The sequence below is a fragment of the Mchenga conophoros genome, linkage group LG7, assembly GCF_057382185.1.
Source record: "Mchenga conophoros isolate Kocher_MC1m ecotype Shallow Benthic linkage group LG7, M_conophoros_male_GT1.1, whole genome shotgun sequence".
NCBI classification, from domain to species: domain Eukaryota; kingdom Metazoa; phylum Chordata; class Actinopteri; order Cichliformes; family Cichlidae; genus Mchenga; species Mchenga conophoros.
The window spans coordinates 31,077,427-31,088,769 of NC_140532.1; the positions used below are offsets into that span (position 1 = coordinate 31,077,427).

General features: G+C 39.4%; 1 protein-coding gene across 1 annotated transcript; it reads left to right on the top strand.

The window, feature by feature from the left end:
* The first annotated feature begins 445 nt into the window (after positions 1-445).
* On the top strand, positions 446-10,799 carry LOC146570438 (leukemia inhibitory factor receptor-like). Its single transcript, XM_085278864.1, has 17 exons — positions 446-708; positions 1,923-2,068; positions 2,160-2,310; positions 2,397-2,660; positions 2,972-3,098; positions 3,745-3,890; positions 3,972-4,117; positions 4,207-4,360; positions 4,454-4,515; positions 4,800-5,022; positions 5,436-5,615; positions 5,696-5,797; positions 5,877-6,035; positions 7,510-7,638; positions 7,740-7,833; positions 7,927-7,993; positions 8,330-10,799. The coding sequence occupies exons 1-17, from the start codon at positions 645-647 to the stop codon at positions 8,789-8,791; spliced, it is 2,676 nt and encodes an 891-aa protein (XP_085134990.1). The 5' UTR covers positions 446-644; the 3' UTR covers positions 8,792-10,799.
* The last annotated feature ends 544 nt before the right edge of the window (positions 10,800-11,343 follow it).

An 11,343-nucleotide genomic window follows, 5' to 3' on the forward strand; every position in this document is an offset into this window, starting at 1 on the left:
GCTGTTTTCAGAGAAATGTTTTACCACTTAACACTGAACTATGAATCATTCATGCATAAAAAAAACCACTTAACTAGAAGGATGAACCAGTGTAGTGTCTACACAGAGAACTTAGCAAAGAATCAATTTTAAATTAAAGCTTTACAATAACTGGTCTGAAAATCAGAGCCGGCAGGTCCTGTCATTATGCCAAGTTTGGAATCATCATGTTTTTCAGAATCTAAGGCTCGATTCTCCCTGACCGATGTTTTTCTGGAGCATCAGAGCATGTCTGAGCTCGCTGCTGTGAGTCACATTTACGAGAACATAATGCTCCATTTCCTGTGGTGGGGTCCACATGGATTTCACAATCAAATGGATTTCCATATTGTATATGTGAAGGGAGGGAGGCTACAGGGAGTAACCTGACACCAACACTGTGACTCTTCCCTGTTCGAGTCTTTGTTGTCGGATTCTTCAAATAAAACCCAAACTTCCCCGTGAACATGCTTTTGTTTCTATGAAAGAAGCCTCAGGAATCTGCTTTTCAACCACTCTGACGAGCTGATGTTTATCACCGCAACTACCCGGCTGAATTCTTGAAGGTTTTTTCTATCTAAATAAACAAACAGCTCTAAACGAGGATTATCAGGATTATTATTATCATGATCACGTCGTTGTTATTGCTCTCACTCTTCAGAGAAAGCACACAAGATGGACAAGAAGACGGTGAGTATGTCATCCTCTAACCTCTGTGACAATCTGTAGGTACAGAAAGTATCTGATATTTTTAGTAAAGAAGTCTCCATTTTCAGCAAAGGCTGTAATTGTGTATACAGGATATTTTTTTATGTGCAGATTCTTACTGGTCATAAAACAAACAAATACAGTGCGTGTCAGCAAGATAAAGTTACAGCATGCGAGGGTGGAGGTGTGGTCATAGGTGGCCCAAGAACTCATTTTTGTGGATGTGAAAGAATATGTGCATAATTTCTTTTTAAACATTTTGTGTGTGTAGAAATAGTTTTTTTCTTAATTCCTATTCTGAATCAAATTGATAATTCAAATTTGTTTCACATAAATGTTCAAAGTTTGCAATTTTTCAGAACCAAGGTCATTGTAACTGGCAGACTGGTGCAGACAAGTCTGCAAGCTATCTTCTTTACCTTCACTAATTTGTGTGGATTTCTTGTTCCTGTCTGTCAGTTTTTGAGCATTTTAAATGCAAATATCTGACAAATAATATCACTTCCTGTGTGGTTAATTCTCTTGACATAACCCCAAAAACTCTGTTTCAGCTTTGTAGAGAAAAATATTATTGTATTATTAAGAAATATATAGCAGACATCCATGTGTGGACACATATGTTCAATGACTTGATGAAGTGGTTTGAAAAAAGACTTTACAAACCAGCAGCGCATCATCTTTGCCCTTAAATCACACATCAGTTAGCTGTACAACATCACATGACTGCACAGTGGCTTTTCTTTTTCATCTTGCTTTTTTAAAAAAACATAATCGGTACAGAAAATCACCTGTTATTCCCCGAAACTAAAGTGTTCCCTTGCTATTCCTCATCAGTCAAGTCTAAAAATAGAGCAGAGCTTTCAAATGTCTGCTTAGTAAGTTGTTTTTATATTTACTCTCAGCTCCTCCCAAAAAATGATACAGGCAGCACGATTTAACCACTGATTTTGGACTCTGCATTTTTAAGCCTCAGTGTTTTAGTGTCCTAGTCACCCCATCTGGCAGACATAATGGACGTGCCTATAATACTATACTTGTTCATGACACTGTTTGTGTCTGCTAGATACCAGAGGCCATTAACAAAATATCAGTATGAGTCTGTGTGCTCACTGACAGCCTAACTATGTCTTTTTTATCTCAAGAATTGCTCAGTGTTCCACTTTAACCATAAAATGTCCTGTGGTCACTTCCTTTAGGTGTTTTGCGTTGTGGACCTCAGAATGTGACTCTTGACTACAAGAGTTTCCTGTTAAAGTGGGAAGATGACCCTTCTTGCTCTGTGATACGAGATGGGCTCGTGTACGAGCTGCAGCTTCTCATTGCAGACAAACCTGAACACAATGTAAGAGATTATTATGGGTAACTATAATCCTCACTTCTGTAGCCTCCAAACAAAAAGCTGTTCCTCTAATGTGTTTATGATAATGTTGTAGGGTGAAGTTGTTGTGGCACCTGCACAGATAGGATCTACTCATTCCTGGAAATGGACTTCCCATTTACCATCGCAGTGTGCTCGCCATTCAGTCCGGCTCAGGTCCCAATACAACAACCAATCAAGCCCATGGATGCAGAAGACGCTACCTGGTTAATATTAAGTTCAAATCATTTGATCTTTTTTGATTCTTAAACACTTTACAGTCTCGTTTATTCTTATCACTGTGCTTCTTCAGACCAGGGTGAAATACTGGTTCTCCCAAGAGACCAAATATTGGAGGTGGGCAGCACAGCCACATTCTGCTGCATGGTGCCAGACGGGGAAAGTATTAAAACAATGTTTCTACTTAACTATAAAGGCACTAATGTAACGACTACAAAGATCAGTGAACATGTGCACTCCCTGACTGTTCACCTGGACCAACAATCAGAAAACTGGAGGGATGTAATATGTGAAACAAACAAAGGAGACATCAGCGGAGCCAGTTTTCATGCTGGATGTAAGTATGACACAAAGTACTGAGAAAAAGGAATTACTGTACACACAACACAGGCCAGGGAGCTTTTGATAGCATTTTGTCTTAATGAAAAAAACCATCACTTAAAAACTGTATTTTGTACTTACTCTTTTTTTTTGTCTATTGTTAACATTTGTTTGATGATTTGAAACATTTAAATTTGGCACAATGAGGCCAAATACTTTTTCACTGCACTGTAGCATTTGAGGGCGGTTTGTGGTTTTGTCAAATGTACCTTGTAATTAAATGCTGGTTCTTCTTTTTTGTTTTCTTGACATTTCCCTTAAATTTAGACCCCCCTAGTGACAGTAGTCTTCAGTGTGAAACCCAGGATCTGGAATCCATCGATTGTTTTTGGAATATAACAAGGAAAATAGAGGATGTTGAAGAAGTGAGAAGAAAATACCTGCTCCAGGAAAGGTAAAAGGAAATACACAACACCTCTGTTGTAACAATGAGCTCCAGTATGGGACTAAAGAAAGGCTAGTCAGAATAAGTAAATAAAATGTAATCTGACTACTGATTTCAGAAAAATATTATACAGTCACTCCCTGCTTTACATATAAATGTCTTTGTTGTACTAGATTTCATTTCATTTTCTCTTTCTGAATAATTGATGAAGCAACCTCTGTTGGATTAGTGAGGTAGACGGGAATATGTGAATGGCCGCAGTTGGGACCACTGAAAATCTCTTATGTTTATATGTTTGTTATATACAGTCCAAAATGCACAAACATCGGTTAGTTTGTCTTTTTCTTTTTCTCTCACTATGAAAGCTAATGGGCTAAATGGATACCACACTCAGGCACAGTAGTATCAAGTACTGCATCATACTTTGTGTTTACTTTGTGGTAAACAGAAAAGCCAACAGAAGCCTTTGTGGTAAAGATTTAAGCTACTTATGCTTTTGCACTACAGCATTGGGAAAATGCTCACAAAACCTGCCGGTGGAGGCTGGTGAGAGAAAGGGCCTTTATTTGCTTCCATAAAACATTAGCAGTCCTGCTGGGTTCTTCGATTTTTTGTTGTTGTTAATATTTAAGCAGTGTATATTTTTACATTTTAGCCCATGCAACATTGGACCAATGCATCAATTGGGTAAATGCTCGCAAAAAGTGGAGCTGGATGCTGCTGAGAGGAACTGGACCTTAACAGTCACTAATCCTCTGGGAAAGCTCGAGCTCCATGACAGGGTGGACCTGACCAAAAGAGGTAAAACTTTGGAAAAAACGAGGGGAAAAAGGCTATTCTTAATCTTTAAGATCAGCTGATTGTTGTGATCTCTTGTTTTAGTGCACATGGTTGCTCCAGACAAAGTGGCAGCTTCAACTGTGAACCCCAGAAACATCAGTCTGAAATGGAGCTGGACTGTGAAGAAGTACAGTAATCTCAACATCACATGCCAAGTACATGTCAGTGATGGAAACTCTAATACCAAAGTGAGTAGATTAAAAAGGAGGCTAAGGTATTGGCTTTTCAAAGTAAAAGTCTTCACTGAAGTCAGCTAACATAATTTTTGTCCTTGTAGACTGAAAACATTGGAGTTGGCCTCACAGCTGCAGTCATCAAGGACTTGATACCACACTGGGACTATGACGTGAGGGTCCGATGTGGAACATCACAGCATTTCTGGAAATGGGGTGACTGGAGCAATAGTGTCAAAATCCGCACGAAGGGTGATGGTAAGTTGTTTTTGTTTTTTGTTTTTTTTTAAGAGAAAAGACTTTAAAAAGTTTGTGAATGTAACAGATGTCGTTTGTCTGGTTGCACCACAGTTCCAGATGCTCTTGACGTGTGGATGAAGGTGAAGGCAGACCAAGCTGTAATCTCCTGGAAGGTGAGTCCAAGTTGGCTTTTACAAGGCTTTTATGAGGCCTCTTGGTAAGGTCTAAATCTGGAAACTGACTTACTTTTGGAGACAGCCTCAAGTGGTCTTTAGAAAAACTAGAGCTTTTGGTACTTGCATGTTGGATTCATTTTTTTCCTCACAACTTGATGCAATAAAAAATATCTTTATTAAATCTATTTGACAAAATATCAGTGCAACATCTTATACAGTCAGAAAGTGATGTTTCAGAGGACACTGTTACCATTTCAGGTCTTGATGTTACATCTCCACAGGTGCCACTGACCAATCAGAGCCATGGAGAAATCTTTGACTACAAAGTGTCCTGGGCAAAGACCAAAGACAAAAATCAGTCAAACCAAACCAACGTGTCCAGAAGCAATCACAGTCTTACACTCACGCTGGACCCCAGTGAGGAGTACATGGTCACTGTCACGGCTAGAAACATAAACGGCAGCTCATCACCATCGACCATCATCATCCCCCGCTGCAATCTAGGTATGAAGCTAACAGAGCACCACACATTACAGATAAGCTCACTTTGATTTCCATTTGGGGAAGAGGTTTGATTTTATCTAATCTGTGCAGAAGGCTGTAAGCAAAAGGTTTTCCAAACTAATGCAGAAAAGGAATAGCAGTTTTCATGATCACATGATTGAGATTATATCTATTATAAGTATACAAATTTGTAATTGTTGTGTTTATATTCTATATATCCAAGTCATGATGAGTATGTACATTTTTGCACATTTTATTGGTCTGCAAAGGGAAGCTAAATGCCTTAAAAGTGCATGAAACTGTTTTTAAAACCCATGAAAAATTCTCAAGGTTTAACTATATATACTGATTTAACCTCTTCCTTTTTTAAGTGGAGTATGTTGTAAAATCTAATTTTAAAGAGTCTTTTTCAGATACATCCGAGGTGAAGACCTCCTGGATCAGTGGCAGCAATGGTAGCTTCTTCCTGTCCTGGCCTGATAGTCCTAACGCCAGCTGTGGCTACATAGTGGACTGGTGTCCAGTCTTCGGTAATTGCACCTTCGAGTGGATGAAAGTGCCTCCCAACAGAACTCATACCACAGTTTTTTCAAGTACGTCCTCATCTTTGCCTACAAAACTGTTGCAGATCATATTTGCATCTGTTTCAGCACAGCTCCTTTTGTTGTTCCAGAGAACTTTGAAGATGGTCGGAGATACCTGCTGTCCATATACGCCTGCACTGAGGGAGCTGCGGTGCTACTACAGAGAAGAAAGGGCTACATCAGAGAGACCAGTAAGACTGATTCAGTGATTTCTCACAAAATGCGATGGTTCAATCAGCAGTGTATTTTATGCATGTCACATCTTTCCAGAAATAGGAGTCGAGCTGTTTAAACTCAAATACAAACAGGAAGACTCGGCTGTTGAGGTATCCTGGGAGCCCATACCTCTGGAAAAGCAGACTGCTTCCATCCATGGATATATTCTCTACTACCAGGACAAGAGCGGGAATGTTTTTAACGTGAGCACAGGTACAGTATGAAGGCATACTCACTCAGGCCAGCTAAGATTTCAGTCTGGACATTAAGTATAGGATCAGCTTCCTGTTTACGTCCTGCCATACGATGAGCTTTCTCTCCACCTACGAGGATCCTCAGCATGAACATTCTTCCCAGCATCTGTTTAACTGTCAGCGGTGCCTCAAAATGTGTTTGAGTTTGGGAAATGAAAGCGTATTTGGATGGAACATAGACTTATATAATGCCCGCTTGTGGTGCAAGTTTAACAGAAACCAAGTCCCCCTTTTTAGTGGTGTCAGTCTGTCGATTTAAGCAAAGTATGACTGCAATTGGATAAATTAACTAAGAATTATAACAGTTTAACTTGGTTGCAGAAAAGATCAGATTGGGGGGGAAGTGTCTGACACAAAAACGTTTTAATAATTATGTTCTTAGCCAAATCCATTTGTTCTTTATTGGTAAATGGACTAGTTCTTATATAGCGCTTTTCCACTCTTCTGAGCACTCAAAGCGCTTTACACAACTTGTGCATTCACCCATTCACACCCATTCGCACAAGCACAACTGACATTCACACACATTCATACTCCGATGAATGCATCGGAGAGCAATTTCGGGTTAGTATCTTGCCCAAGGATATTTGGCATGCAGACTAGGGGAAGCCGGGAATCGAACCACCAACCTTCCGATCAGTAGATGACCTGCTCTACCACCTGAGCTACAGCCACCAATATTGCACACTTAACTGCAATATTTTGCTGAGTTTGTTTATAAATGTATTGCTGGCACTAGTAGGACAGCACACTTAAAGCCTTTACACACTGGACGCGCAAAGGTTGTGCAAATATTTTGTGTGTTAGAAATATTTTTCAGGTTTACCTATTGTTAATACAGTTGTTCACACCAACAATGTAATTTTGCTCAATGAAGTTATGGCTTTTCTTTTTTTGAACCATGAACCATTTTTCTGATTCTATGGATGCAAAGACACAGATCTGACCAATTAGACCACTGCATTTAGTGCGCTGTAGCTCAAAACAAATATCACACTGTGATCCTTAAGTATGTTCAAATGCGGCTGTGATACAACCTCCTGGTTTAAACCAGAATCTTTTCTTCTTTTTCTGGTTCAAAGTTTTAGGACCAGCTGTCATCACTTCATGTTTTGATTGAAGTGTGATTTTTTTTTTTTTTTAAGGACATATTTTTCAGAAAAACACAAAGCTTTCTGTGTGTATGTACACAATACGAATTCACATCTGAAATATTTAGAATTTTGTGCCGTTTTCTTGCAAAGCACTTGTTGGGTAATGACCTTTAATCACACTATTAAGTTTCTCTTCTGATAACAAAGTCCTGGTTTTGTTTCTCCACACACAAAGATTAGCTTGGGACTGAGATAAATAAAGTAAGTCTCCAGTGTTGCCCGATGATCGTAAACATGTATTTATGTTGTAATAATGGCGGTCACTCTGTGTTGATTTAGATGATCCTGAAGCCACCAGCCTCACTGCAAAGAACCTGAACATCAGTATGTACACCTTCACGGTGACAGCATCAACAGCATTTGGACTTTGTGGTAATTCATCCATCAATGTCACCTTGAATCCCCCGGGTAGGTTAATTATTTCCCCATATGGACTATTTTCTTTAGTAAGACTGTCAACATTTGTCATTTTCTTTGATTTACTCGATGCGGTTCATTGTTTTCACCAGCTGATCAACTGATAATGCTGATCTTGATATCCCTGGGAGCAGTTTTTCTTATTCTGTCTGTCAGCACAATTATCTGCTACAGACAATGGGCATGGTAAGCAATGCATATACATTTTCTGTGAAATATTGTCCACTTTTGCTTCCAATCATTGTCCGACATTTATTTTAATGCATTTTCTCCCAACAGCATCAAGCACAAAGTCTATCCTCCAATCCCAAAACCAGTGCTGACTGAAAAGTGGCTGGCATCACCGGTAAGTTTTTTTTTTTGTGTTCCTAAATCTAACCAATTCGTTTCTGGTGCCAAACTTAAGTTCAACTTAACTCTCAGATATATTTCAGATGTAGAGTTGGGCGCATTAACAGGGTATTCAAATGTTTGCACACTGACTCACTTTTTGCTGATTCACTTTTAGAGCCATTTGAAGTGTTTTGGACATTATAGCATTAGCTAGCTAATGCTAAATCTCTCCACTACACATTTGTACTACTCTGTTATTTATTGGTTTCCTTGTATAGTGCATCATCATAATCGATATGGATCCAGATGTCTTTCCTGTGAATGTGATGTCATTTTCTCTATTTTTCAGGATGAACATACAGTTCGTCATCTTCCCTTTGATCAGAGTTACTACAGTGAGGTCTTGGATGTTCCTGAACTACATGATAAATTCAGACCACCACAGCCTGTTGTTGGCCAGGACTACATGCCTTTTACCTTCTCTCAGACTCCCAAAGGTTACTACAATAAGCCTCTGAAGAAACTCCAGCCATGCCTTACTTTACCCACTACAGGCCTCACATCTCAGCCAGGCTTGCCATCTTTTCCAATTAATGATGTGTTTCCTAACCCTTCATATAACCTGATAGTACAGGACCAGGAGTCACAATCACATCCCGAGATCCAGGAGGGGATGCCTATAATTGATAGTGAATGCCAGCCACAGAGTCCTGAAGAGACCTTTACCACAACTGAGTTAGAGGAGGAACCAGACAGTCCCATTTCCTGTGCGTCCACATACATTTTGTTACCACAGAAAACTTCCAAATAGCGGCTGCATGTGTGAACACGTTTAAGCCTTGCACACGTACTTGAAGAGACCTTAACTACTGCATGGAACACAAGCTGCCCTCATCCACACAGTGACCCGCTAGATGTTCAAAGGAGCTCTACTGTTTTCATGTTTTGCTTCAATTAAAAGCATGCAATACATTTTAGTTCAGTTCTGTACATTGGTGGTGTTGTGGTGCTAGTTAGCACTGTCACCTTGTTGCAGGAAGGTTGTGCGTTCAAATCACCTGTCAACCATTTCTCACGAGAGGAAAATATGTGATTCCTTACTGGTTACAGCTGTGTCACTTTGGCCAGCGGTCAGTTGTGGATTTAAAGAGACGACAGCAGGCTCGAATAAAACGTAACACCAACACACTAACCAACACCTACAACTGCAGCTGGCTTCCTTTTATACTCGCTTCACGTGAGACCACCCAGATCTGGGGTAAGAAACAAATGAAGAAAATACACATCCACATTCAATTCAATTTTATTTATATAGCACCAAATCACAACAAAAGTCGAATCCAGTCTGGAAGCTGGTTCCACAGAAGAGGGGCCTGCAAACTGAAGGCTCTGCCTCCCATTCTACTTTTAAATACTCTAGGAACAACAAGTAGGCCTGCAGTGCGAGAGCGAAGTGCTCTAATAGGGTGATATGGTACTACAAGGTCATTAAGATAAGATGGGGCCTGATTATTTAAGACCTTGTATGTGAGAAGCAGGATTTGTAATTCAATTCTCGATTTAACAGGAAGCCAATGAAGGGAAGCCAATACAGGAGAAATATGCTCTCTCTTTCTAGTCCCTGTCAGTACTCTTGCTGCAGCATTTTGGATTAGCTGAAGGCTTTTCAGCAAGTTTTTAGGACATCCTGATAATAATGAATTACAGTCGTCCAGCCTGGAAGTAATAAATGCATGAACTAGTTTTTCAGAGTCACTAAGAGACAGGATATTTCTAATTTTAAAGATGTTGCGTAAATGGAAGAAAGCAGTCTTACATATTTGTTTAATATATGCGTCGAAGGACATACACAAATATCAAACCAAAATATAATACAAAGAAGACATATTTACACATATACAAACTCCAATAACAGCTTGAACAACATTTGTGCTTTATTCAGTGATGTATATTGGAAACACCCTAACCTAAACTCCCCACATTGACACATTGGTTTACCCCAGAGGAAGCAACTAGGAAAAGTTGACTGCTAACACACATCAACCCCCTAAATAGCAATCACTCACACACTGATAAAAATACAGGTAATGGAATCCCTGTTCTGCATTACAGGCTGGTTGGAGTGACTAATGGAGGTTACTAGGGTGAAATTGGTCACGATAAGCTATACAGTGCTGCATCGAAAATCTTGCAATTGCAGGTTGCCAGCAGTTTGCATGGAAGATACTGGCTTGCCTGCAGACACTCAATAACTACCCTCTGAGCTCGAGTTACACTGTGAGAAGTGTGATGCTAAAAACTGGCTTTACAGAAACCTGTCAGTGAATACGCATTTCTCCCTGTCATCCAGAGATTTCCATGAGGTCCCCACTTGGCCTCTAGAACAGTCTAAAATTTGCTTTTTGTTCATTTTGTTTGTTGGACAATTAAAAGCCAACGGTGTAAATAAAGAAAATGTATCTAGAAATTCCACTCAGACATTTGAGAAAAGCCTTTCTAAAGCCTGATTTATTTTCATGTGAATCCTGTGAATTCTGTACAAATGTCAGCTGTTTGCATTTTCAATTTAGTGCTGTTGTTTGAATCAGACTGCCATCATCACAGAAACTGAGCTGATCATGTTGGAGCGAAGAGAAAATGAACAATAGAGGATCTCAGAACTGACAAACTGATTTATGTGTATTTTATGTATTTATGAGTGCCCTACCTTATTGAAAAAATGTGAATAGTTCCATGTAGCTTTGAGAGGTCTTTGCTGTTGATTTGTTTATAAGAACCAAGAAATTACGATTGATTCAATGCTGTAAACCAATAAAACAAGAAGCTTCAAGTGTTTTAATGTCATTTGATTTTGCCTGGTTACCTTCAAAGAGTTTTGGTTTAGAGAGAAACATTACGGCACCATGATGATCTGCTGTGGTGATGTTTGCATGAATAGTGAACACTAGATGGAGCCAGCACTGCAGTACTGATGATAATGAGCTGTCACACATTACATGTCTGGGGTGCAAAGTACACGAGTGCATTTACACAGCAGTTGTACTTTGGTGTATTTCTGCAGTTCCTCTACTCCTCCTGCATTTCCTGATTGACTTTTATTTCAGTAGATTTATCATCAGGAGCTGCAAGCACAAACTACTCTAACTACAACTGAGTAGTTGAGGCACCTTTTCACATTTCGATGACTCATTAGCTGATCTCAGAGTGCAAATCTTAAATAACAAGGCAAAAAAGAAAAACAACCTAAAGTCGAAATTTAATTGGCTATACTTGATGTGCATCATAAAAAGAAAAACTTGTTTCTACCCTTCCTGAAATTACACATATTAGTGTCTCCACAAAACCCACATAGGTGGTAAAAGA

Excerpts from the sequence above, each read along its gene's own strand:
- LOC146570438 (XM_085278864.1), top strand. The coding sequence starts at position 645 with ATGATCACGTCGTTGTTATTGCTCTCACTCTTCAGAGAAAGCACACAA. Across the intron at positions 2,311-2,396 it reads GATGCAGAAGACGCTACCTG|ACCAGGGTGAAATACTGGTT; the intron begins GTTAATATTAAG and ends GTGCTTCTTCAG. Across the intron at positions 7,639-7,739 it reads TGTCACCTTGAATCCCCCGG|CTGATCAACTGATAATGCTG; the intron begins GTAGGTTAATTA and ends TGTTTTCACCAG.